The sequence below is a fragment of the Cervus canadensis genome, chromosome 9 (genome assembly GCF_019320065.1).
Source record: "Cervus canadensis isolate Bull #8, Minnesota chromosome 9, ASM1932006v1, whole genome shotgun sequence".
NCBI lineage: Eukaryota > Metazoa > Chordata > Mammalia > Artiodactyla > Cervidae > Cervus > Cervus canadensis.
The window spans coordinates 13,865,452-13,887,987 of record NC_057394.1 but is presented as its reverse complement, the minus strand read 5'-3'; the positions used below and the strand labels follow the sequence as shown (position 1 = coordinate 13,887,987).

Below are 22,536 nucleotides of genomic sequence, written 5' to 3'. Positions count from 1 at the left end.
TGAGCTGCTCAGACTGGGGAAGGCACAAAACGCAGGCCCAACTGAGTCTGCACCTTTGTGGAGTACCTGAAAACCTGAACCTGAGTGGCTTAGGCCTGGGAAGTGCACGCAAATCAGGGCCTGCTCCCTATAGAGCAACCTGGAGCCTGAGCAGTGTAGATGAGGAAAGCACACGCGCCATGAGTTGGGGCAAACCCAGTGTGGCCGGAACACTGCGAGTGCTCCCCATACAGGCCAGTGATATTTGTCTGCATTGCCCCTCCCACCCCACAGCACGACTTAACAAGCAAACCTAAACAAGAGACCACCTCCACCCGCTTGTGTCAGGTGGAAATTAGACACTGAAGAGACCTGCAAACAGAAGCCAAATAAACAATGGGGATGGCTTTAGAAGGGATAGGTGCAACAGATTAAAATCCCTGTAGTTAACACCAACTACACTGGTCAAGGCTATGGTTTTTCCAGTGGTCATGTATGGATGTGAGAGTTGGACTGTGAAGAAAGCTGAGTGCTGAAAAATTGATGCTTTTGAACTGTGGTGTTGGAGAAGACTCTTGAGAGTCCCTTGGACTGCAAGGAGATCCAACCAGTCCATCCTAAAGGAGATCAGTCCTGGGTGTTCATTGGAAGGACTGATTCTGAAGCTAAAACTCTAGTACCTTGGCCACCTCATGTGAAGAGTTGACTCCTTGGAAAAGACCCTGATGCTGGGAGGGATTGGGGGCAGGAGGAGAAGGGGACAACAGAGGATGAGATGGCTGGATGGCATCACCAACTCGATGGGCATGAGTTTGAGTAAACTCTGGGAGTTTGTGATGAACAGGGAGGCCTGGCATGCTGCGATTCATGGGGTTGCAAAGAGTCGGACACAACTGAGTGAATGAACTGAACTGAACACTGGAAGGGGCCTATAGATGCTGAGAAGTGTAAGCTGGAACAAGAAGCTATCTGAACCAAACCCACACTGCCCGCAACAGCTCCAGAGAAATTCCTAGATATATTTTTACTATTTTTTTTTTAATTAAAAAAAATTTTAGAAGTCGTCTATTACTCCTTAATTTTCATTTTTATAACCCACTATAACCTTGAAAAAAAAAGACCCTGTTTTTAAAGCAAACTTCATATATATTTCTTAAATTTTTTGTTTTTTTTTTTAATATTGTTTTCTTAAGAGTCTAGCCTCTACTCTAGATTTTTAATCTTTGTTTTTCAGTATTTCATATCAATTTTAGACATTTAAGAATCCAACCTTCAGTACCCATTTTACTCGGGAGTGTGATTACTGGTTTGATTACTCTCTCCCACTTTTGACTCTCCTTTTTCTCCCCCAGATCACCTCTATTTCCTCCCTCCCCCTTCTCTTCTCAATCCAATTCTGTGAATCTCTGTGGATGTTCTGGGCTGCAGAGAACACTTAGGGAACAGAGTACTGCCTAGATCTGTCTCTCTTCTCTTGAATCCCCCTTTTTCTCCTCCTGCTCATCTCTATCTCCTTCCTCCCTCTCCTCTTCTTCATGTAATTCGGTGAACCTCTCTGGGTGTCCCTCACTGTCAAGAATCCTTTTACCATTAACCTAGAAGTTTTATTATCAGTGCTGTATGGATGGAGAAGTCTTGAGGCTACTGGAAGAATAAGATTGAAATCCAGAGGCATGAGGCTTAAGCCCAAAACCTGAGAACACCAGAGAACTCCTGACTAGAGGGAACATTAATTAATAAGAGATCATCTGAAAGCCTCCATACCTACACTGAGAATTAGGCATGAAAACATTGAAAATCAATGGGATACCTTTGATACTTTAATTTTTTAATTAGATTTCATTACAGATTTAGTAGATATTATGCAACAGTAGATATTATGTGGCTAAAAGTCATAAAAGGTAGCCCTGATCCAATCTCAGTAGAAAACTTTTTATTATATATTGGAGAAGTTTGCTTAAACAGCAACAACAACAAAAAAAAAAACTTGACTTGGTGGAAATAGCAAGCTTCTCCAGTAAAGTATAAATGAACCCAGTTACAAAATTTTGTTTACAGAGAACTTTCCCTAAATGTTCCTGATGCTTCAGGGGAGGTACACACTGTGGAATCAAGTGACACTCACCTTGCGGTAGATCATATGGCACACGGCTACTCTCAGCCTCATCCCCACACGCTGAATGTGATAGAAGTACACATGGTGCAGAACGGCCCACACGAGCACGCTGGCGCTCAGCCCTGCCGCATAGCCATAGGCCTCATGCAAAGCAGAATCCGTGCGATTGGAGTTTTCAACATAATTAATCATTTTCCCCAAAAATATGGGCTGAACTACTCTGGTGCCTTCCTAAAAGGAAAAAAAGCTTAATTAGAAATGCAAGCTCTACCAGTTTTCTTAACACAAGCTTTACTTTTACCATTAGCATATTAAAAGGACATTTTTGGCAAAACACTACATTCATGATTCACCTGAAAATATCTATCTCCTATTAGACAAGCAGACAATAGTTTTAACCTTAAGCCAAAATTTTACATTCAAAGACAATGAAGTCTTAGTACTTTGTGCTCACTACACTCTAGAAGCTCAATAAATACTACCACCAGTGCTTTAGAATGCATTTGGCAAAATACCAAGTGATTCTTAGGGTGCTGGTGCTAAGTCGCTTCAGTCATGTCCAACTCTTTGTGACCTTGTGGACTGTAGCCCACCAGGCTCCTCTGTCCATGGGATTTCCCAGGCAAGAATACTGGAGTGGGTTGCCGTTTCCTTCTTCAGGGGTGTTGAGGGAAACTACGTGAAGCTAAAGGGTATGGAGTGTCCATGGGGTCTGTTCGTGCTCTAAACTTGTGTGATGACCAGCTAGAAGGTGCAGGAAATGTTCCCCAGGGCAAAACATCGAGACATGCCTGGCGGCCCTGGCCCTTTGCCAGTTTCTTGTGAGGACCTTCTCCTCAAGGCAGTCACGTAGTTTCTCTCAACAAGGGGATTTTCCTCACCCAGGGATCGAACCCACGTCTCTTTATGACTCTGCATTGGCAGGTGGGTTCTTTATCACTAGCACCAGAAGAAGGGTAAGAAATTTGCTTCCATAGAAACAAGCTCTGCTGACAGCCCATCCCTGTCCCCCTGTTCTTTCAACATCTCAGCCTAACAGAAAGTCAAAATGGTTCACGTATGGGAGACACACTCTTATCACCTTCTTAAAAGTCTTTATGAACTGAGACACTGGGACAAACACATTCACTTGTACCCACCCCAAACTTCACACATCAGTACAACAGGAAAACAGAGCCCAGACTCTGTTGGAACATCACAAAGAAATCAGGCTGGGGAGTTTCTCAGGGTCTCAGCCCCAAGGGACACTGTGGCAATATGTCTCTACCCTCTAGAAGCTGGGATATTCCTTGGCTGCTGCTGCTGCCAAGTCACTTCAGTCGTGTCCGACTCTGTGTGACCCCATAGACAGCAGCCCACCAGGCTCCCCCATCCCTGGGATTCTCCAGGCAAGAACACTGGAGTAGGTTGCCATTTCCTTCTCCAATGCATTAAACTGAACAGTGAAAGTGAAGTTTCTCGGTCATGTCCTACTCTTCACGACCCCATGGACTGCAGCCTACCAGGCTCCTCCATCCGTGTGATTTCCCAGGCAAGAGTACTGGAGTGGGTTGCCATTGCCTTCTCCGACATTCCTTGGAATCAAGCTAAAAAACAATTTTCATCCATGGTTTACCATCAGCCACTTATTGAAGGTGCCGGTTTGGAAGAAATGTTACCAATCATCTCTTCCCTAAGGCAAAAGTTAAAATCCTAAACCAGTGAGGTGGGGGACACTGAGGCTTTTCCCCTGAGTAAGACTTAGGGAAAGCAATTTTCTTTCCCAAAACTAAAGGTAGAAAACTGCAACACTTGCTCACCCTGCCAAATGGCCACTCTACCCCACAACCTTCTTCTTCCCTCTAGTCACCCCTTGAAAGTCCCCTTCTCTCCCATCAAAGAAAACCAAACACTCAACACAAATCCAAGTCATCAAAAGTAAATGCTATGACTCTCAACATCATTTCCTCCATAGACTTCTCAAAAGACAAAATGTCAAAACTTTGGAAATCTTTCAGGAACTTGACTTTGGAGCAAGTTTTTCCTTTTAAGCAATCCTTCCTTATTAACACAGGATAAACAACTGAAAGGCTTTCCTTGATAGCACTCTTCTGTCTGTCTGAAGTCAAGGAAAGGATATGCAAGAGGAAGGGAAGGAAAATCCCAAACAAACACAAACAAAATTAACAAACATTTTCTGCTCAACAAACTAGTGCCTGATGAGGACATATAAAGAAAGTTGTCCCCATTCCTCAAACGGATGTAACTTAAACCCTGACACTCCTGTCTTGTTCTGCACCCACATATTCACAGGATACACCAACTGCCTCACCTTCCACAAGGTAATAGAAAGCTTCATCTACTACAGAGAAGAGATACTGTTAAGCTAAAGAATTGTGCCAAGGATGATCAGATCAGAGTAAGAGGATCCGTTCTCAAGAACACAAAGTTTCACTGTTACATTTCTAGCTAACCCTATCATTCACCCCTAGAGACTCTAAGAGCTTATGGAAGAGTCCCTCATATTGTATACTGTAAAACATACTTTTTATAGACTTCACTGAGATAGAAATATGGAGGCTTACACAGAGAAACAAGAATGTCAGCCCAGGCATGGCCAAGGGCAGTGCAGTGTTGCAGCCTGCAAACCTAGGGCTCTCTACCAGAAGCCCAGCACTAACATGTGTCATCCCAAAATATCCTAAAACTTATGATTGGGAACCATTGTTGCCTGTTACTCAGCTCTCTTTTTGACCCTGATACCATTCTAGTTACAACAGAAATAAGAGTAACCTCACCCTCTAAAGAGAATACTGATAGATGCAACAAATTCACCAAAAAGTAGAACAAAATAAAGGCACCTCATTACCATCTGATTGATTTTTTTTCTGCTGAGAGACAGTATTTAATAACGCAGTTGAGCAAACAGCCTCATTAAGGAGTAATGCTGTGGACTTTCCTGGTGGTCCAGTGGTTAAGAATTTGGCTGCAAATGCAGGGGACACAGGTTCCATCTCTGGTCAGGGAAGATCCCCCATTCCATGGAGCAACTAAGCCTGTGCTCCACAACTCCTGAGCCCACACGTGCTGACTACTGAAGCCATCACACCTAGTGCCTGTGCTCTGCAACCTGAGAAGCCACTGCAGTAAGAAGCCTATGTACTGTAACTAGAGAAAAGTCCTTGCTCAGCAGTGAAGACTCAGTGCAGTCAAAATTATTTAAAAAAAAAAAAAGAGTAATGCCAGTGGTGAAGAATAGGGAAGCCTGGCGTGCTGCAGTCCATGGGGTAGCAGACACCGACATGACTGAGAGACTGAACAACAAATGCCAGTCCTGGCTCGTAGCTTCCACTGCTCTGTCTGCTCTTTTTTAAAATCTTATTTACTTGCTTGCTTATTTCTTTATTTTTGACTCTGCTGGGTCTTCGTTGACACACACAGCTCCTCCTTGCTGTGTGGGCCTTCTCTCATTGTGGTGAGTGAGGGCTCCTCTCTAGCTGTGGCAGCCATACTCCTGGTTTCGCTGGCCTCTCTTGTTGCAGAGCAGGGCCTCTAGAGCACGCAGGCTTCAGTAGGTGCACCAAGTGAGCTCAGGAGTTGCAGTTGATGGGTCCTGAGGCATGTGGAATCTTAGTTCCTAAACCTTCTGGATAGCAGAAACAAGATAAAAAAATTGTTCCCACAAAGCCTTCATCTTTGACACCAGCCTATAACCCAGTGAATAGCCTTTCCAGAAAACAACTGGGAACATAGTTCTTATTCCTTCACAAGAATTCTGCATAACTGTGAAACTGTAAAAGATTTTTAAAACAGTCCAAATAATACCACAACAATCATTTCAAAGTTCTACAAGAGTCTCGGAGTCTCTGAAGCAGACATTTCTTGGTGGAGTCCTTGTTAGTCAAAGTCAACCTCCTGAAAGCACTTGACATTAGGGCTCACCTCTCACTTCTTAGAGCTACATTTCTGCTACATTTCCACAGATACTTGAAGTGTTTCTTGCCCAATTCTACCATCTCCAAGAAAAACTGAGTAACTCCCCGAGATGGCCCAAGCCACCACCTTAAATACCATCTCCAGCTAAATAAAGGTCTGCATGAGAAATTAATAGGAAAGGCAGCTAAAATTAAAATGGCTGGGTTTTACACCATGGAATATTACTCAGCCGTCAAAAAGAATTCATTTGAATCAGTCCTAATGAGATGGATGAAACTGGAACCCCTTATACAGAGTGAAGTAAGCCAGAAAGATAAAGAACATTACAGCATACTAACACATATATATGGAATTTAGAAAGATGGTAATGATAACCCTATATGCAAACCAGAAAAAGAGACACAGAAATACAGAACAGACTTTTGAACTCTGTGGGAGAAGGTGAGGGTGGGATGTTTCAAAAGAACAGCATGTATACTATCTATGGTGAAACAGATCACCAGCCCAGGTGGGATGCATGAGACAAGTGCTCGGGCCTGGAGCACTGGGAAGACCCAGAGGAATCGGGTGGAGAGGGAGGTGGGAGGGGGGATCGGGATGGGGAATACGTGTAAATCTATGGCTGATTCATATCAATGTATGACAAAACCCACTGAAATGTTGTGAAATAATTAGCCCCCAACTAATAAAAAAATTAAAAAAATAAAAATAAAAAAAAATAAATAAATAAAATGGCTGGGTTTGTTATGGAGATTTAAGTATTTCCACTGACAAGATTCTTCTGTGATTTAGAGACATCCTTCTCTTTTGGGTACTGGGAGGAAGACACCTTTACAAATGGAGATTTCCCTCATCAATGTAAATGTCCCTCACAGATGGGTAACATCTGCTCTGTCTTTAGAGTTTCTCCTATGTCTATTTCCCAAAAAAATAATCAGCTAAAAATAATCTTTGTGCCAAAATGCACTTTCTGAGGTGACACTTTCCGCTACCCTTCAATCCTATTCAATGTTTGTAGTTTTGAAATATTTGTAACACCTACAGGAAAAAAAAAAAGAAAAACTCTGTAGGAAGTAGGTGACAGAGGAGCACAGAGCTGTTGTCAGAAAAACACCTCCTCTTGACTCTGAGTTTCAGTGGAGGCTGTGGGAGGAGAGGAAGCCGCAGGACAGAATGCAGAGAACACTGGTCTGGGAGTCAGGACACTGGGCTTCAGAAACGAGGTCAGCCACCTGTGAGTCACATGACCCAAAGCCCATCATGTGCCCACCTGCCCTCCAGGTCTTTGTTTACCTCGAGGAATTGTGGGACAACTGAGAGCCACAACAGCTCAAAGTACTCTAAAACCAACACTAAAAAACAAGTGTAATTTTTGAGATTAATCCTTTGTCTGTTTCTTCATTTGCTATTATTTTCTCCCAATCTGAGGGCTGTCTTTTCACCTTACTTATAGTTTCCTTTGTAGTGCAAAAGCTTTTAAGTTTCATTAGGTCCCATTTGTTTAGTTTTGCTTTTATTTCCAATATTCTGGGAGGTGGGTCATAGAGGATCTTGCTGTGATTTATGTCGGAGAGTGTTTTGCCTATGTTCTCCTCTAGGAGTTTTATAGTTTCTGGTCTTACATTTAGATCTTTAATCCATTTTGAGTTTATTTTTGTGTATGGTGTTAGAAAGTGTTCTAGTTTCATTCTTTTACAAGTGGTTGACCAGTTTTCCCAGCACCACTTGTTAAAGAGGTTGTCTTTTTTCCATTGTATATCCTTGCCTCCTTTGTCAAAGATAAGGTGTCCATAGGTTCGTGGATTTATCTCTGGGCTTTCTATTCTGTTCCATTGATCTATATTTCTGTCTTTGTGCCAGTACCATACTGTCTTGATGACTGTGGCTTTGTAGTATAGTCTGAAGTCAGGCAGGTTGATTCCTCCAGTTCCATTCTTCTTTCTCAAGATTACTTTGGCTATTCGAGGTTTTTTGTATTTCCATACAAATTGTGAAATTCTTTGTCTAGTTCTGTGAAAAATACCGTTGGTAGCTTGATAGGGATTGCATTGAATCTATAGATTGCTTTGGGTAGTATAGCCATTTTGACAATATTGATTCTTCCAATCCATGAACACGGTATGTTTCTCCATCTGTTTGTGTCCTCTTTGATTTCTTTCATCAGTGTTTTATAGTTTTCTATTATAGGTCTTTTGTTTCTTTAGGTAGATATACTCCTAAGTATTTTATTCTTTTTGTTGCAATGGTGAATGGATATTGTTTCCTTAATTTCTTTCTGTTTTTTCATTGTTAGTATATAGCAACTCCTGCAGCTCAATTCCAGAAAAATTAAATGACCCAATCAAAAAATGGGCCCAGAGAACTAAACAGACATTTCTCCAAAAGAAGACATACAGATGGCTAACAAACCACATGAAAAGATGCTCAACATCACTCATTATTAGAGAAATGCAAATCAAAACCACAATGACGTACCATTACACAGCCAGTCAGGATGGCTGCTATCCAAAAGTCTACAAGCAATAAATGCTGGAGAGGGTGTGGAGAAAAGGGAACCCTCTTACACTGTTGGTGGGAATGCAAACTAGTACAGCCGCTATGGAGAACAGTGTGGAGATTCCTTAAAAAACTGGAAATAGAATGCCATATGACCCAGCAATCCCACTTCTGGGCATACACACTGAGGAAACCAGATCTGAAAGAGACACGTGCACCCCAATGTTCATCGCAGCACTGTTTATAATAGCCAGGACATGGAAGCAACCTAGATGCCCATCAGCAGACGAATGGATAAGGAAGCTGTGGTACATATACACCATGGAATATTACTCAGCCGTTAAAAAGAATTCATTTGAACCAGTCCTAATGAGATGGATGAAACTGGAGCCCCTTATACAGAGTGAAGTAAGCCAGAAAGATAAAGAACATTACAGCATACTAACACATATATATGGAATTTAGAAAGATGGTAACGATAACCCTATATGCAAAACGGAAAAAGAGACACAGAAATGCAGAACAGACTTTTGAACTCTGTGGGAGAATGTGAGGGTGCGATGTTTCAAAAGAACAGCATGTATACTATCTATGTGAAACAGATCACCAGCCCAGGTGGGATGCATGAGACAAGTGCTCCGGCCTGGTGCACTGGGAAGACCCAGAGGAATCGGGTGGAGAGGGAGGTGGGAGGGGGGATCGGGATGGGGAATACGTGTAAATCCGTGGCTGATTCATATCAATGTATGACAAAACCCACTGAAATGTTGTGAAGTGATTGGCCTCCAACTAATAAAAAAATAAATAAATAAATAAAAACAAGTGTAAGCTATGATCATTTTTATGACACAGAAGTCCTGGGAAGAGACCTGCTCTATTCTTAATGGCAGAGGCTGGTTTCACAAAGGGCTTGGAAAACTCAGTGCTGCTCATAGGCCACCATGCAGAACAACTCTTGAGAAAAGTCATTTTAAAAGCCAACATTTCTGGACAGCAATTTAAAGTTTCACTTCTAAGCAGTTTGGTTTTTTTTTTTTTTTTTTTTTAACCATTATGAATGCAACCTTAAAAAAAGAGGCACCTACTTCCCTGACTTCTAAAAGAAAACAGAATAAGGGAGGAGTGGCAACAATGAGTGAAATAGGTGAGGGAGATTAAAAGGTACAATCTTTCAGTTAAAAAATAAATAAGGCAATGCGATGTACAACATAGGGAATACAGTCAGTAATATTGGAATAACTTTGTATGGTGACAGAGGACAACTAGACTTGCAGTGATCATTTTATCATGTATACAAATATTAAATCACTATGCTATATACCTAAAACTAATATAAGTCAATTATACTTTTTTTTTCATTTTTAATGGGAATAAAACCTTACATATGCTCTTTTAAAAATGAATTGAAAAGCATTCCCATCATTTAGGGACATCACTGTGGATATTACTAACAACTAATGGTTAATGCTAAGCTCTCAAGAACCAGCAGGGTGCACACAGCAGTTCTGCTCTGCAGATCCCCTTCTGCTTGACTCAATGCCTCCTCCTCCTCTCCCTTGCTGTGTGGACTTCCGTGGTTGCTCTTACCCCGCAGTAACTTTGCCACCAACAGCCACTTTTCAGCCTCCTGGGTTGAGCAAACTCAAGGGACACTTGGAAGAAAGAGTTGAGAAATAAAGGCAAACGCCCGCTACAGCTCTTGGGGAACCAGCCCTGAGTCAAGGCACAAAGCCCACTGTGGGACTCAGAGGATTCTGCTTACTTCCTGCCCATCAGCTGAGCTCCAAAGTGAATATTTACACAAACATGTGCCTCCTACAGCCTCCACCTAGACCAGAGAACATCAGCAAAAGTGGTCTTGGACAAACAACAAGTGACTGGACAAGGCCAGGCCATTTCTAATGTTCCTGGGAAGAGGACATAACCCCTGGCCTCTCCTCCCCTCTCAAACAAAAGGGCTGGGTAAACCCACTCTGGCTCTCTGAGGTCACCCCACTTACACACCAGCAGTGGAGACCTCACCTCTCAGAGAGAAGCACTGATGACCTGGGGAGGTGGTCTCTGTGACTCAGGCCCAGGCAGAGGTTTCAGGCTCCTCCTCTCCACCCTGAGGGCCCCGGGCAGGCGGAGACCTGTCCTCCCCACCCACATTCCCGTTGGAGGTGTATAAAGGGGCGGGGCCAGGCTTGCTGAGAACTTGCTGCCTGTTCTATTCTAATTAGGGGTGACTTGCAAGTGCCCCAGGTTCAATATCATCCTGATACTTGTTTCCCCAAGCATTACTGTCACTTCTCAATTCTCATGGGACAGAGGTTCACATACCTTGAAATCCTACCCAAATCCTTTCACCTTGGACTGGCATTGCCCTGCCTCTTCCCACTGGTGCTGCCAGGAGTACCTGCATTGTGGTTGATCAGAGCACTGTCTGGGAACCATGGATAGAGAATCCTGAGCTGAGTTTAGATCTTCCACCATACAAAATAAAAAACCACTTAGGGATGGTAATGAGAGGAAAGGTGGTTTCTTAGAGGACTCCTGGCACCCAGAGTGCATGGTCACCTGGAATCTACCCTCAATTACAATCCCCAATCTGACTTCCTACTCTAGGAAGTTCTTAGCATCCTGTTTATTAACTTCAGGCCAAGTTCAGGATGCATGTGTCTTGAGAACTGTAGACAAAGCTCTCAAGATGAGGCTTCCTGGGAATTCCCTGGTGGTCCAGTGGTTAAGATGCTTTACTTTCATTCCATGGCCAAAGTTAAATCCCTGGTTGCAGAACTAAGATCCCATGATTCACACAGCCAAATTTAAAAGAATTTTTAAATAAATTTTTAAAAAATGAGCATTTCTGACACTGGACAAGCTATAAGTCATTGAGATGGTCAGGATGGTAAGTCAGAGTGCTTGAGATATAATGTCCCTCTGTCCTTTATGCTTTGTGAGACCATGGGCACACTGTGGAATTACTTGGCACTCCGTGTCCTCTATTCTAAAACGAGGATAATATTAAGTCAGGAAGGTGGATTCCTCTAGCTCCATTCTTCTTCCTCAAGACTGCTTTGGCTATTCAGGGTCTTTTGTGTTTCCATATTAATTGTGAAATTTTTTGTTCTAGTTCTATGAAAAATGTCATTGGTAATTTGAAAGGGATCACATTGAATCTGTAGCTTGCATTTGGTAGTATAGTCATTTTCACAATATTGATTCTTCCTACCCAGATACATGGAATCTCTCTCCAGCTGTTTATGTCATCTTTGATTTCTTTCATTAGTGTCTTTTAATTTTCTGTGTACAGTTCTTTTGTCTCCCTAGGCAAGTTTATTTCTAGATATTTAAATATTTTTGTTGTAATGGTAAATGGGATTGATTCCTTAATGTCTCTGATTTTTCATTGTTAGTATAGAGAAATGCAAATGATTTCTGTGTATCAATTTTAGATCCTGCAACTTTGCTAAATTCACTGATTAGCTCTAGTAATTTTCCGATACTAACTTTAGGGTTTTCTATACAGTGTCATGTCATCTGCAAACAGTGAGCACTTTACTTTTTCTTTTCTGATCTGAATTCTTTTTATTCCTTTTTCTTCTCTGATAGCTGTAGCTAGGACTTCCAGAACTATGTTGAATAATAGTGGTGAACATGGACACCCTTGTCTTGTTCCTGATCTTAGGGGGGATGCTTTCAGTTTTTCACCATTGAGAATAATGTTTGCTGTAGGCTTATCACATATGGCCTTTAATATGTTGAGGTAGGTTCCTTCTATGCCCATTTTTTGAAGAGTTTTAATCATAAATAGGTGCTGAATTTTGTCAAAGGCTTTTCCTGCATCTATTGAGATGATCATATGGTCTTTATCTTTCAATTTGTTTATATGGTGTATCACATTGATCGATTTGCTTATATTGAAGAATCCTTGCATTCTTGAAATAAACTTAACTTGATCATGATGTATGAGCTTTTTGATGTGTTGCTGAATTCTGTTTGCTAAAATTTTGTTGAGGATTTTTGCATCTATGTTCATCAGTGATATTGGCCTGTAGTTTTCTTCGTGTTGTTTTTGTCTGGTTTTGGTATCAGAGTGATGGTGGCCTCATAGAATGAGTTTGGAAGTGCTCCTTCCTCTGCAATTTTTTGAGAGTTTTAGAAGGATAGGCATTAGCTCTTCTCTAAATGTTGATGAATTCTCTTCTGAAGTCATATGGTCCTGGGCTTTTGTTTTTTGGGAAATTTTTGATCACAGCTTCAACTTCAGTGCTTATAATTGGGTTGTTCATAATTTCTATTTCTTCCTGGTTCAGTCTTGGAAGATTGAACTTTTCTAAGGATCTGTCCATTTCTTCAAAGTTATCCATCTTATTGCCATATAGTTATCCATAGTAATCTCTTATAATTCTTCATATCTCTGCATCCTCTGTTGTAACCTCTCCTTTTTCATTTCTATTTTTTTTTATTTGATTCTTTTTTCCTTGATGAGTTTGGCTAAAGGTTTGCCAATTTTATCTTCTCAAACAACCAGCTTTTAGTTTTATTAATCTTTACTATTGTTTCTTTCATTTCTTTTTCATGTATTTCTGCTCAGATCTTTATGATTTCTTTCCTTCCACTAATTTGGGGATTTTCTTGTTCTCCTTTTTCCAATTGTTTTAGGTGCAAAGTTAGGTTGTCTATTGGATGCTTTTATTGTTTCCTGAGATGGGATTATATTGCTATAAACTTCCCTCTTAGAACTGCTTTTGCTGCATCCCATAGGTTTTGAGTTGTTGTGTTTTCACTGTCATTTGTTTCTAGAAATTGTTTGATTTCTTCAGTAACCTGTTGGTTATTTAGAAACGTATTGTTTAATCTCCATGCGTTTGTGTTTCTTAGAGTTTTTGTTTTTGTTTTTTTCTTGTAACTGATATCTAGTCTCATAGCATTGTGGTCAGAGAAAATGCTTGATACGATTTCAATTTTCTTAAATTTACTGGGGTTTGATTTGTGACATGAGGTGTGGCCTATCCTGAAGAATGTTCCATGTGCACTTGAGAAGGTGAATTCTTCTGCATTTGGATGGCATGTCCTTAAGATATCAATGAGATCCATCTCATCTAATGTATCATTTAAGACTTGTGTTTCCTTATTAATTTTCTGTTTTGATGATCTGTCCATTGATGTGAGTGGAGGGTTAGAGTCTCCTACTATGATTGTGTTACTGTCAGCTTCTCCTTTTATGTCTGTTAGCTGTTGTCTTATGTCTGTTAGCGGTTGTCTTATGTATTGAGGTGCTCCCATGTTGGGTGCACAGATATTTACAATTGTTATGTCTTCCTCTTGGATTGATCCCTTGATCATTATATAGTAACCTTCCTTATCTCTTGTAATCTTCTTTATTTTAAGGTCTACTTTGTCTGGTATGAGGATTACTACTTCAGCTTTCTTTTGCTTCTCACTTGCATGAAACATATTTTTCCATCCTCTCACTTTCAGTCTATATGTATTCTTGGGGCTGAAGTGGGTTTTTTGTAGACAGCACATATATGGGTCTCATTTTTGTATCCATTCAGCCAGTCTGTGTCTTTTGGTTGGAACATTGAATCCATTTAAAGTAATTATTGATATATATGTTCCTATTGCCAGTTTCTTAATTGTTTGGGGTTGATTTTGTAGATCTTTTTTCTTCTGTTGTATTTCTTGACTATATAAGTCTGTTCAACACTTGTTGTAAAGCTGGTTTGGTGGTACTGAATTCTCTCAACTTTTGCCTGTCTGAAAAGCTTTTGATTTCTCCATCAGTTTTGGATGAGACCCTTGCTGGGTACAGTAATCTTGCCTGTAGATTTTTCCCTTTCAGTACTTTAAATATATCCTTTAAATATATCCAGTACTTTAAATATACTTTAAATATACCTTCTGGCCTGCAGAGTTTCTGCTGAAAGATCTACGTTACTTGCTGATTCTCCCTTGATGCTTTTAATATTCTTTCTTTGTGTTTACTCTTTGTTAGTTTGATTAATAGGTGTCTTGGCATGTTTCTCCTTGCATTTATCCTGTATGGGACTCTTTGTGCCTCTTGGACTTGATTGATTGTTTCCTTTACCATGTTCAGGAAATTTTCAACTACAATCTCTTCAAAAATTTTTCATATCATTTTTCTTCTTCTTCTGGAACCCCTATAATTCGAATGTTGGTGCGTTTGATATTGTCCCAGAGGTCTCTGTGACTATCCTCAGTTCTTTTCATTCTTTTTACTTTATTCTGCTCTTCAGAAGTTATTTCCACTATTTTATCTTGCAGCTCACGGATTCATTCTTCTGCTTCAGATATTGATTCCTTCTAGAGTATTTTTAATTTCAGTATTTGTGTTGTTTGTCTCTGTATGTTTATTCTTCAATTCTTCTAGGTCTTTGTTAATTGATTCTTGCATTTTCTCAATTTTGTTTTCAAGGTTTTTGATCATCTTTACTATCATTATTCTGAATTCTTTTTCAGGGAGTTTGCCTATTTCCTCTTGACTTATTTGGACTTCTGTTTTTTCTAGTTTGTTTCTTCATTTGTGTAGTATATTTCTGCCTTTTCATTTTTTTTAACTTATTGTGTTTGAGCTTTCCTTTCCCCAGGTTTGAATTCTTTCTTCCTTTTATTTTCTGCCCTCCTAAGGTTGGTCCAGTGGTTTGTGTAAGCTTCGTATAGGGTGAAATTTGTGCTGAGTTTTTGTTTGTTTGTTTTTCCTCTGATGAGCAATGATGAGTGAGGTGGTAATCCTGTCTGCTGATGATTGGGTTTGTATGTTTGTTTTGTTTGTTGTTTAGATGAGGCATCCTGCACACGGTGCTACTGGTGGTTGGGTGATGCTGGGTCTTGTATTCAAGTGGTTTCCTTTGTGTGAGTTCTCACTATTTGATACTCCCTAGGGTTAGTTCTCTGGTCGGCTAGGGTCTTGGAGTCAGTGCACCCACTCCAAAGGCTGAGGTCTTGATCTCGAGTTTTGCGTGGGGTCTATATATTCTTTTCCACTCATCAGGTACTCCTGTCTACTCTCAGCTGCTGTTCTGCATGCATTTCTGTGTCTGAAGTTGTATTCCTGATGTATCCATGGAAAGACATGTAGTCCAGGTCCACCTACTCCTCCGCCATCTTGTTCTCCACTACTAGTACTTCTAATACTACAGAAGATGAGCCCCCACATTTACCAGGTCCTCAACTTCCCACTTCTCTGCCATGACCACCCAACAACCAACCTCCTGAAAGAGGGGCCAGGGCTCTACCAGTTGCACTTTATACAGCCCCAAGCCTGGCCTTCCTAGATCCCCAGCAGAAGTGTTACTGGGGCTGGACAACTTTGAAATCAACACTCCACCCTGCCCTCACAAGGCACTGCAGTATCTCAGTGGTCAATGCCCTCTAAAAGTTGGCAATCCACCCCACATACCTGTCCCCACTATCTGACACAATGGTCAGCCCACCTTTGTCATCAAGGTCTCCATCTCCCAGGACCACTCAGCCACCTGTGAGCTGACAGAGTCTCTGGCCTCTCCAGTTGTGTGGGGCAGACTTCACCTACCCTGCTGCCTGCTGCCCACAGTGCCCTTTGGTACAACACAGCCTTTAAACAAGAGTCACAGCCCCCAACTCTAAACCACCTGGCCCACCCACTTTATCCCCAACACAGTGGACTGATGACAACTCACCAACTTCTCCACCCCTTTCACAACACTTGCATCTTCCATCCCTCCTGCTCTCACACACTCACAGGCCACCTATGTCCCTATGGCAGCACTAAGGGACCACTGAGAGCATGAGCCACCCAAGTGGGTCTGCAGACCTTGATCAGGCTCAGCCAGAATATGTGGGCTGATGGCGTTGTGTCCCCAGGTTGGAACTGTCTCTCTGGAGGATCTTGACTCAGAATCTTCAGGGTCATTAAGGTCACTGACCTCACTGCTTTCTGTCTCTGGTTTTCTATTGCACTTCCCCTCCTACATCTTCTGCAAATGCCAGGCTACCAGGATCCCCATTCAAGCAGGAAACCAACCCCACATCCAGGGACAGAAACCAGCATGGATGGTGCATGGAGTCTCCGCAATTCAGTGATGAAGCTGGAGCTCCTCATCACAGGGAACTCTGGCCTGGGTGACCCAGCCTACAGGGCAGGAGGCAGCTCAGGGAAGGGTGTGCTCCTGGGAGCTCCTCCATCTGGGCTCCAACCCAGATGGAGGACCATGGGTTCTGCTTCACAGGAAGGGGAGAGGTGATGATCCCGTCTTAGGAAAGCATTTATTAGATGTAAATTGAGCAATTTAACAATTACTTGCTGAGCACCTGTAAAATATCTTATGTTATTCAGGCTCTGGTCCAAGTTTGCTTCCTCCAACCACATTTCTTGAGTTTGTAGGATATTCTTTTGGTCAAGGGCCACTTTCAGCATTTATGTCATTTACTGAGCACCAATAATATCCTAATATGGTATAAAATGTCTTTTACACCATACTAGGTAAGGACAGAAATGGTATGGACCTAATAGAAGGAGAAGATACTAAGAAGAGGTGGCAAGAATACACAGAAGAACTGTACAAAAAAAGATCTTCACGACCCAGATAATCATGATGGTGTGATCACTCACCTGGAGCCAGACATCCTGTAATGTGAAGTCAAGTGGGCCTTAGAAAGCATCACTAAGAACAAAGCTAGTGGAGGTGATGGAATTCCAGTTGAGCTATTTCAAAATCTGAAAGATGACGCTATGAAAAAGCTGCACTCAATATGCCAGCAAATTTGGAAAACTCAGCAGTGGCCACAGGACTGGAAAAGGTCAGTTTTTATTCCAATCCCAAAGAAAGGCAATCCCAATGAATGCTCAAACTACCACACAATTGCACTCATCTCACATGCTAGTAAAGTAATGCTCAAAATTCTCCAAACCACGCTTCAGCAGTACATGAACAGTGAACTTCCAGATGTTCAAGCTGGTTTTAGAAAAGGCAGAGGAAACAGAGATCAAATTGCCAACAACCCCTGGATCATCTAAAAAGCAAGAGAGTTCCAGAAAAACATCTATTTCTGCTTTATTGACTATGCCAAAGCCCTTGACCATGTGGATCACAATAAACTGTGAAAAATTCTGAAAGAGATGGGAATACCAGACCACCTGACCTACCTCTTGAGAAACCTGTATGCAGGTCAGGAAGCAAGAGTTAGAACTGGACATGGAACAATAGGCTGGTTCCAAATAGGAAAAAGAGTGCCTCAAGGCTGTATATTGTCACCCTGCTTGTTTAACTTATATGCAGAGTACCTCATGAGAAATGCTGGGCTGGAAAAAACACAAGCTGGAATCAAGATTGCCAGGAGAAATATCAATAACCTCAGATATGCAGATGACACCACCCTTATGGCAGAAAGTGAAGAGGAACTAAAAAGCCTCTTGATGAAAGTGAAAGAGGAGAGTGAAAAAGTTGGCCTAAAGCTCAACATTCAGAAAACTAAGATCATGGCATCTGGTCCCATCACTTTAGATGGGGAAATAGCAAATAGATGGGGAAACAGTGGAAACAGTGTCAGACTTTATTTTGGGGGTCTCCAAAGTCACTGCAGATGGTGATTGCAGCCATGAAATTAAAAGACGCTTACTCCTTGGAAGGAAAGTTATGACCAACCTAGATAGCATATTGAAAAGCAGAGACATTACTTTGTCAACAAAGGTCCATCTAGTCAAGGCTATGGTTTTTCCAGTGGTCATGTATAGATGTGAGAGTTGGACTGTGAAGAAAGCTGAGTGCCGAAAAATTGATGCTTTTGAACTATGGTGTTGGAGAAGACTCTTGAGAGTCCCTTGGACTGCAAGGAGATCCAACCAGTCCATCCTAAAGGAGATCAGTCCTGGGTGTTCATTGGAAGGACCAATGTTGAAGCTGAAACACCAATATTTTGGCCACCTGATGCAAAGAGCTGACTCATTTGAAAAGACCCTGATGCTGGGAGGGATTGAGGGCAGGAGGAGAAGGGGAGACAGAGGACGAGATGGCTGGATAGCATCACCGACTCGATGGACATGAGTTTGAGTGAACTCCGGGAGGTGGTGATGGACAGGGAGTTTTGGCGTGCTGCAATTCATGGGGTCGCAAAGAATCGGACATGACCGAGCGACTGAACTGAACTGAGGTATATGGTATAAAATGTCTTTTCCTTCCAGAACACTATGTTTTAATCCATTAAAAGGAAAATAGTTAATCCCTGGAGGTCCAGTCTTTTAAGCATCTGTCCATCCTAAAGATAAACACAAATGCTGGGCTACATCAAGATTTCTAGACATTTTATCCTCTGATCTTAAACTACTGGCCTCTCTCCCCACAGGTCCCATCCATCTCAGTACTGACCTGCATATAGTAAAAAGCAATGCACAGTATATAAAAGCTTTAACCTCAAGAAGTATAAAAATTCCCAAAACTAAATAGAATTTCCAGTGACACTTTATGATTGCTTTTGTTAAAGAAGGCTCCCGTGCGTCTTTCTCAGCTCTCGAAACTTCTTGATCCCAGTACCTGTGATGAGAAAAAAGTACAGTAAAAACCACTACATCTTTAAAGTAATTAGCCTCCAACTCAAATAAATTTAAAAATAAAATAAAAGAACAACATGTCCACCAGACAAAACAGGGAGGTGGCAGAGTGGAGGATAAGCCTTTACTACAGGGCACTCTGTGGCTGCCCCATAAATGCTGGCTAATTGTTAACTGGGTGCCTGAACATGAGCAGTGTAGACCCTGAAGCACCAGAAAAATAGGCCTTGAGGGAAAAGTCTCAGTCTCAGAAAATAAGTTCCTGCCAAGCCTTTGCTGGATTCACAGGGTCATGAGCAGCTCAGGAGGGCAGACCCCCTCCTCCAGGGACCCCACGTCCAGGGACAGAGTTCAGCCTCCAGGGTTGTGGCTGCAGGTTCTCTCCACTTCCACAAATGCACAGAGAATACAGACTCCCCAGGTTCCAAAGTGTGTTAAGCCCAGGGTCAGCCTGACGGGGCAGTGAGTGTGCCGTGTCAGGGGAAGGAGGCTCAGGAGAACCCAGAGGAAGGCAAAGCTCCCCCCAACCCAACTTTAGCCACACGTGGAAATTCTCAGTCTTCCTCCCCTTCTCCCTGCTGCCTGTGCTCACCCTTGTAGTTCTTCTCCAAGGTGCTGAGAGCGATCTTCCAGAAGCACAGAGTACATGTCATCTTCTTCTAATCTTCGTTTGTGACCAATTTTAAACAAGGGGGTTAGCCACCTGTTAAAAATTAAGAGAAATGGAGAGTCGCAGATATACAAATCACACATATCTGTCTAATTAAGTCCTAATTCATGAGCTTTGTATAAAAAAAGAAGAAGAAGAGAGAAATGGAAGAGTAAGAATCAATATAGTGAAAATGAGTAAACTATCCAAAGCAATCTACAGATTCAACACAATCCCTATTAAGCTACCAATGGTATTTTTCACAGAACTAGAACAAATAATGTCACAATTTGTATGGAAACACAAAAGACCTCAAATAGCCAAATCTATCTTGAGGAAGAAGAATGGAACTGGAGGAATCAATCTGCCTGACTTCAGACTACACTACAAAGCTACAGTCATCAAGATAGTATGATACTGGCACAAAGACAGAAATATAGATCAATGGAACCAAATAGAAAGCCCAGAGATAAATCCATGCATCTATGGACACCTTGTTTTTGACAAAGGAGCAAAAATATACAATAGAGAAAAGACAGTCTCTTCAACAAGTGGTTCTGGGGAAACTGGTAAACTACATGTAAAAGAATGAAACCAGAACACTATCGAACGCCATACATAAAAATAAACTCAAAATTAATTAAAGACCTAAATACAAGACCAGAAGGTATAAAATTCTTAGGGGAAAACATAGACAGGCTCTCTTCAACATAAATCACAGCAAGATCCTCTATGACCCACCTCCCAGAATAATGGAAATAAAAATAAACAAAAAGGACCTAATTAAACTTAAAAACTTATGCACAACAAAGTAAACTTTAAGAAAGGTGAAAAGACAGCCTTCAGAATGGGATAACCCAGAGGGATGGGATGGGGAGGGAGGTGGGAGGGGGGTTCAGGATGGGGAACACATGTAAATCCATGGCTGATTCATGTCAATGTATGGCAAAAACCACTACAATATTGTAAAGTAATTAGCCTTCAACTAATAAAAATAAATGGGGGAAAAAACAGAATGGGATAAAATAATAGCAAACAAAACAACTGACAAAGAATCTCCAAAATATACAAGCAGCTCATGCAGCGCAACATCAGAAAAACTAACAACCCAATCAAAAAGTGAGCAAAAGACCAAAATAGACATTTCTCCAAAGAAGATATACAGATGATTAATAAACACATGAAAAGATGCTCAACATTACTCACTGTTAGAGAAAGACAAATCAAAAACACAATAAGGTATAATCTCACACTGGTCAGAATGGCCATCACCAAAAAAGTCTACAAACAATAAATGCTGGAGAGGGTATGGAGAAAAGGGAACCTTCTTACACTGTTGGTGGGAATGCAAACTGGTACAGCCACTATTGGAGAACAGTGTGGAGATTCCTTTAAAAACTGGAAATAGAACTGCCATATGAACCAGTAAATCCCACTGGTGGGCATACACTTCAAGGAAACCAGAACTGAAAGAGACACATGTACCCCAGTGTTCACTGAAATACTATTTACAATAGCTAGGACATGGAAGCAACCTAGATCTCCATCAGCAGATGAATGGATAAGGAAGTTGTGGTACATATACACAGTGGAATACTACTCAGCTATAAAAATGAACACATTTACGTCAGTTCTAATGAAGTAGATGAACCTGGAGCCTATTATACAGACTGAAGTAAGTCAGAAAGAGAAAGCCAAATCCTGTGTATTAACACATATATATGGAATTTAGAAAGATGGTACCAATGACCCTACATGCTGGGCAGCAAGGGAGACACAGATGTAAAAAACAGACTTTTGGACTCAGTGGGAAAAGGCAAGGGTGGGATGATATGAGAGAATAACATTGAAACATGTATATTACCATATGTCAAATAGAAGGCCAGTGCAAATTTGATGCATGAAACAAGGCACCCAAAGCCAGTGCTCTAGGACAACCCAGAGGGATAGGGTGGGAAGAGAAGTGGGAGGTGGGTTCAGGATCAGGGGGACACACATATACCTGGGGTCAATTCATGGTGATGTATGACAAAAACCATTATAATATTGTAAAGTAATTATCCTCTTAAAATAATTTTAAAAATAATTAGATATGTGTTTACACACACACACATGTATACACCCTAATTCTATACAATGAGAGGCCCTGGAAGTAATGACATACTGGTAGCAAAGAGCATTCCAGTCCTTAGATCTTGGGGTTCTGTTTTTTTTTTTAACATACAGAATTACATTTTCTTTCTTGTGGTGAGAATTTTTAAGGTCTAATCTCTTGGCAGCTTGCAAATATGCATAGAGTATTATTAACTATAGTTGCCACACCAGACATTACATCTCCATAGCTTATTTATTTTATAACTGGAAATTTGTGCCTTTTGGCCTCCTTCACCCAGATCTTAACTTTTTGATACCCTTCTTCCCTAAAAGGAACCAAGGCTCCTCATTGAAGAAATGGCTGGTTCCAAGGTCGGAGCAGTTTATGTAAGCACCTGATAATTAGCTTTTTTGATTGTAATATAAAGGCCAGACATTAAGCTTTGGAGACATCCATGTCAAAGACAGCCACCTCCAATGAACACGTGCCAGCTACACAACTAGATAAAGAGCCAGGCCACCCCACCCATGAAGTTCCCGCTTGTAGAAAGCTCTGGTTGACCTGATAACAGACTATCTTTCTGACTGCTTGCTTCTCCCTTCTCACATTTTATTTCCCGCTCCTGTGTTTTAAATTCACCAATAAAGAGTGAACTTTCAAAACCCTTGACACCCCACCCTCAACCCCCAAAAGGCAGAACCCCAGGTCCAGACTTACTCACATGCCCTCTCTCTATCCAGGACCTGTGTCAC

The 22,536-nt window shown here is 41.4% G+C and overlaps 1 protein-coding gene across 1 annotated transcript in view; it reads right to left on the bottom strand.

Annotated features, from left to right (window-relative positions):
- Positions 1 to 16,212, bottom strand: part of LOC122447235 (ATP-binding cassette sub-family C member 4-like) — a 151,847-nt gene extending 135,635 nt beyond the window's left edge. Inside the window, exons 1-2 of the mRNA XM_043477771.1 lie at positions 16,174 to 16,212; positions 2,105 to 2,326 (exon numbers count right to left, since the gene is read on the bottom strand). Of these exons, the coding sequence (XP_043333706.1) occupies positions 2,105 to 2,326; positions 16,174 to 16,212 (261 nt within the window). The remainder of the gene's footprint in view (positions 1 to 2,104; positions 2,327 to 16,173) is intronic.
- Between the last annotated feature and the right edge of the window lie 6,324 nt (positions 16,213 to 22,536).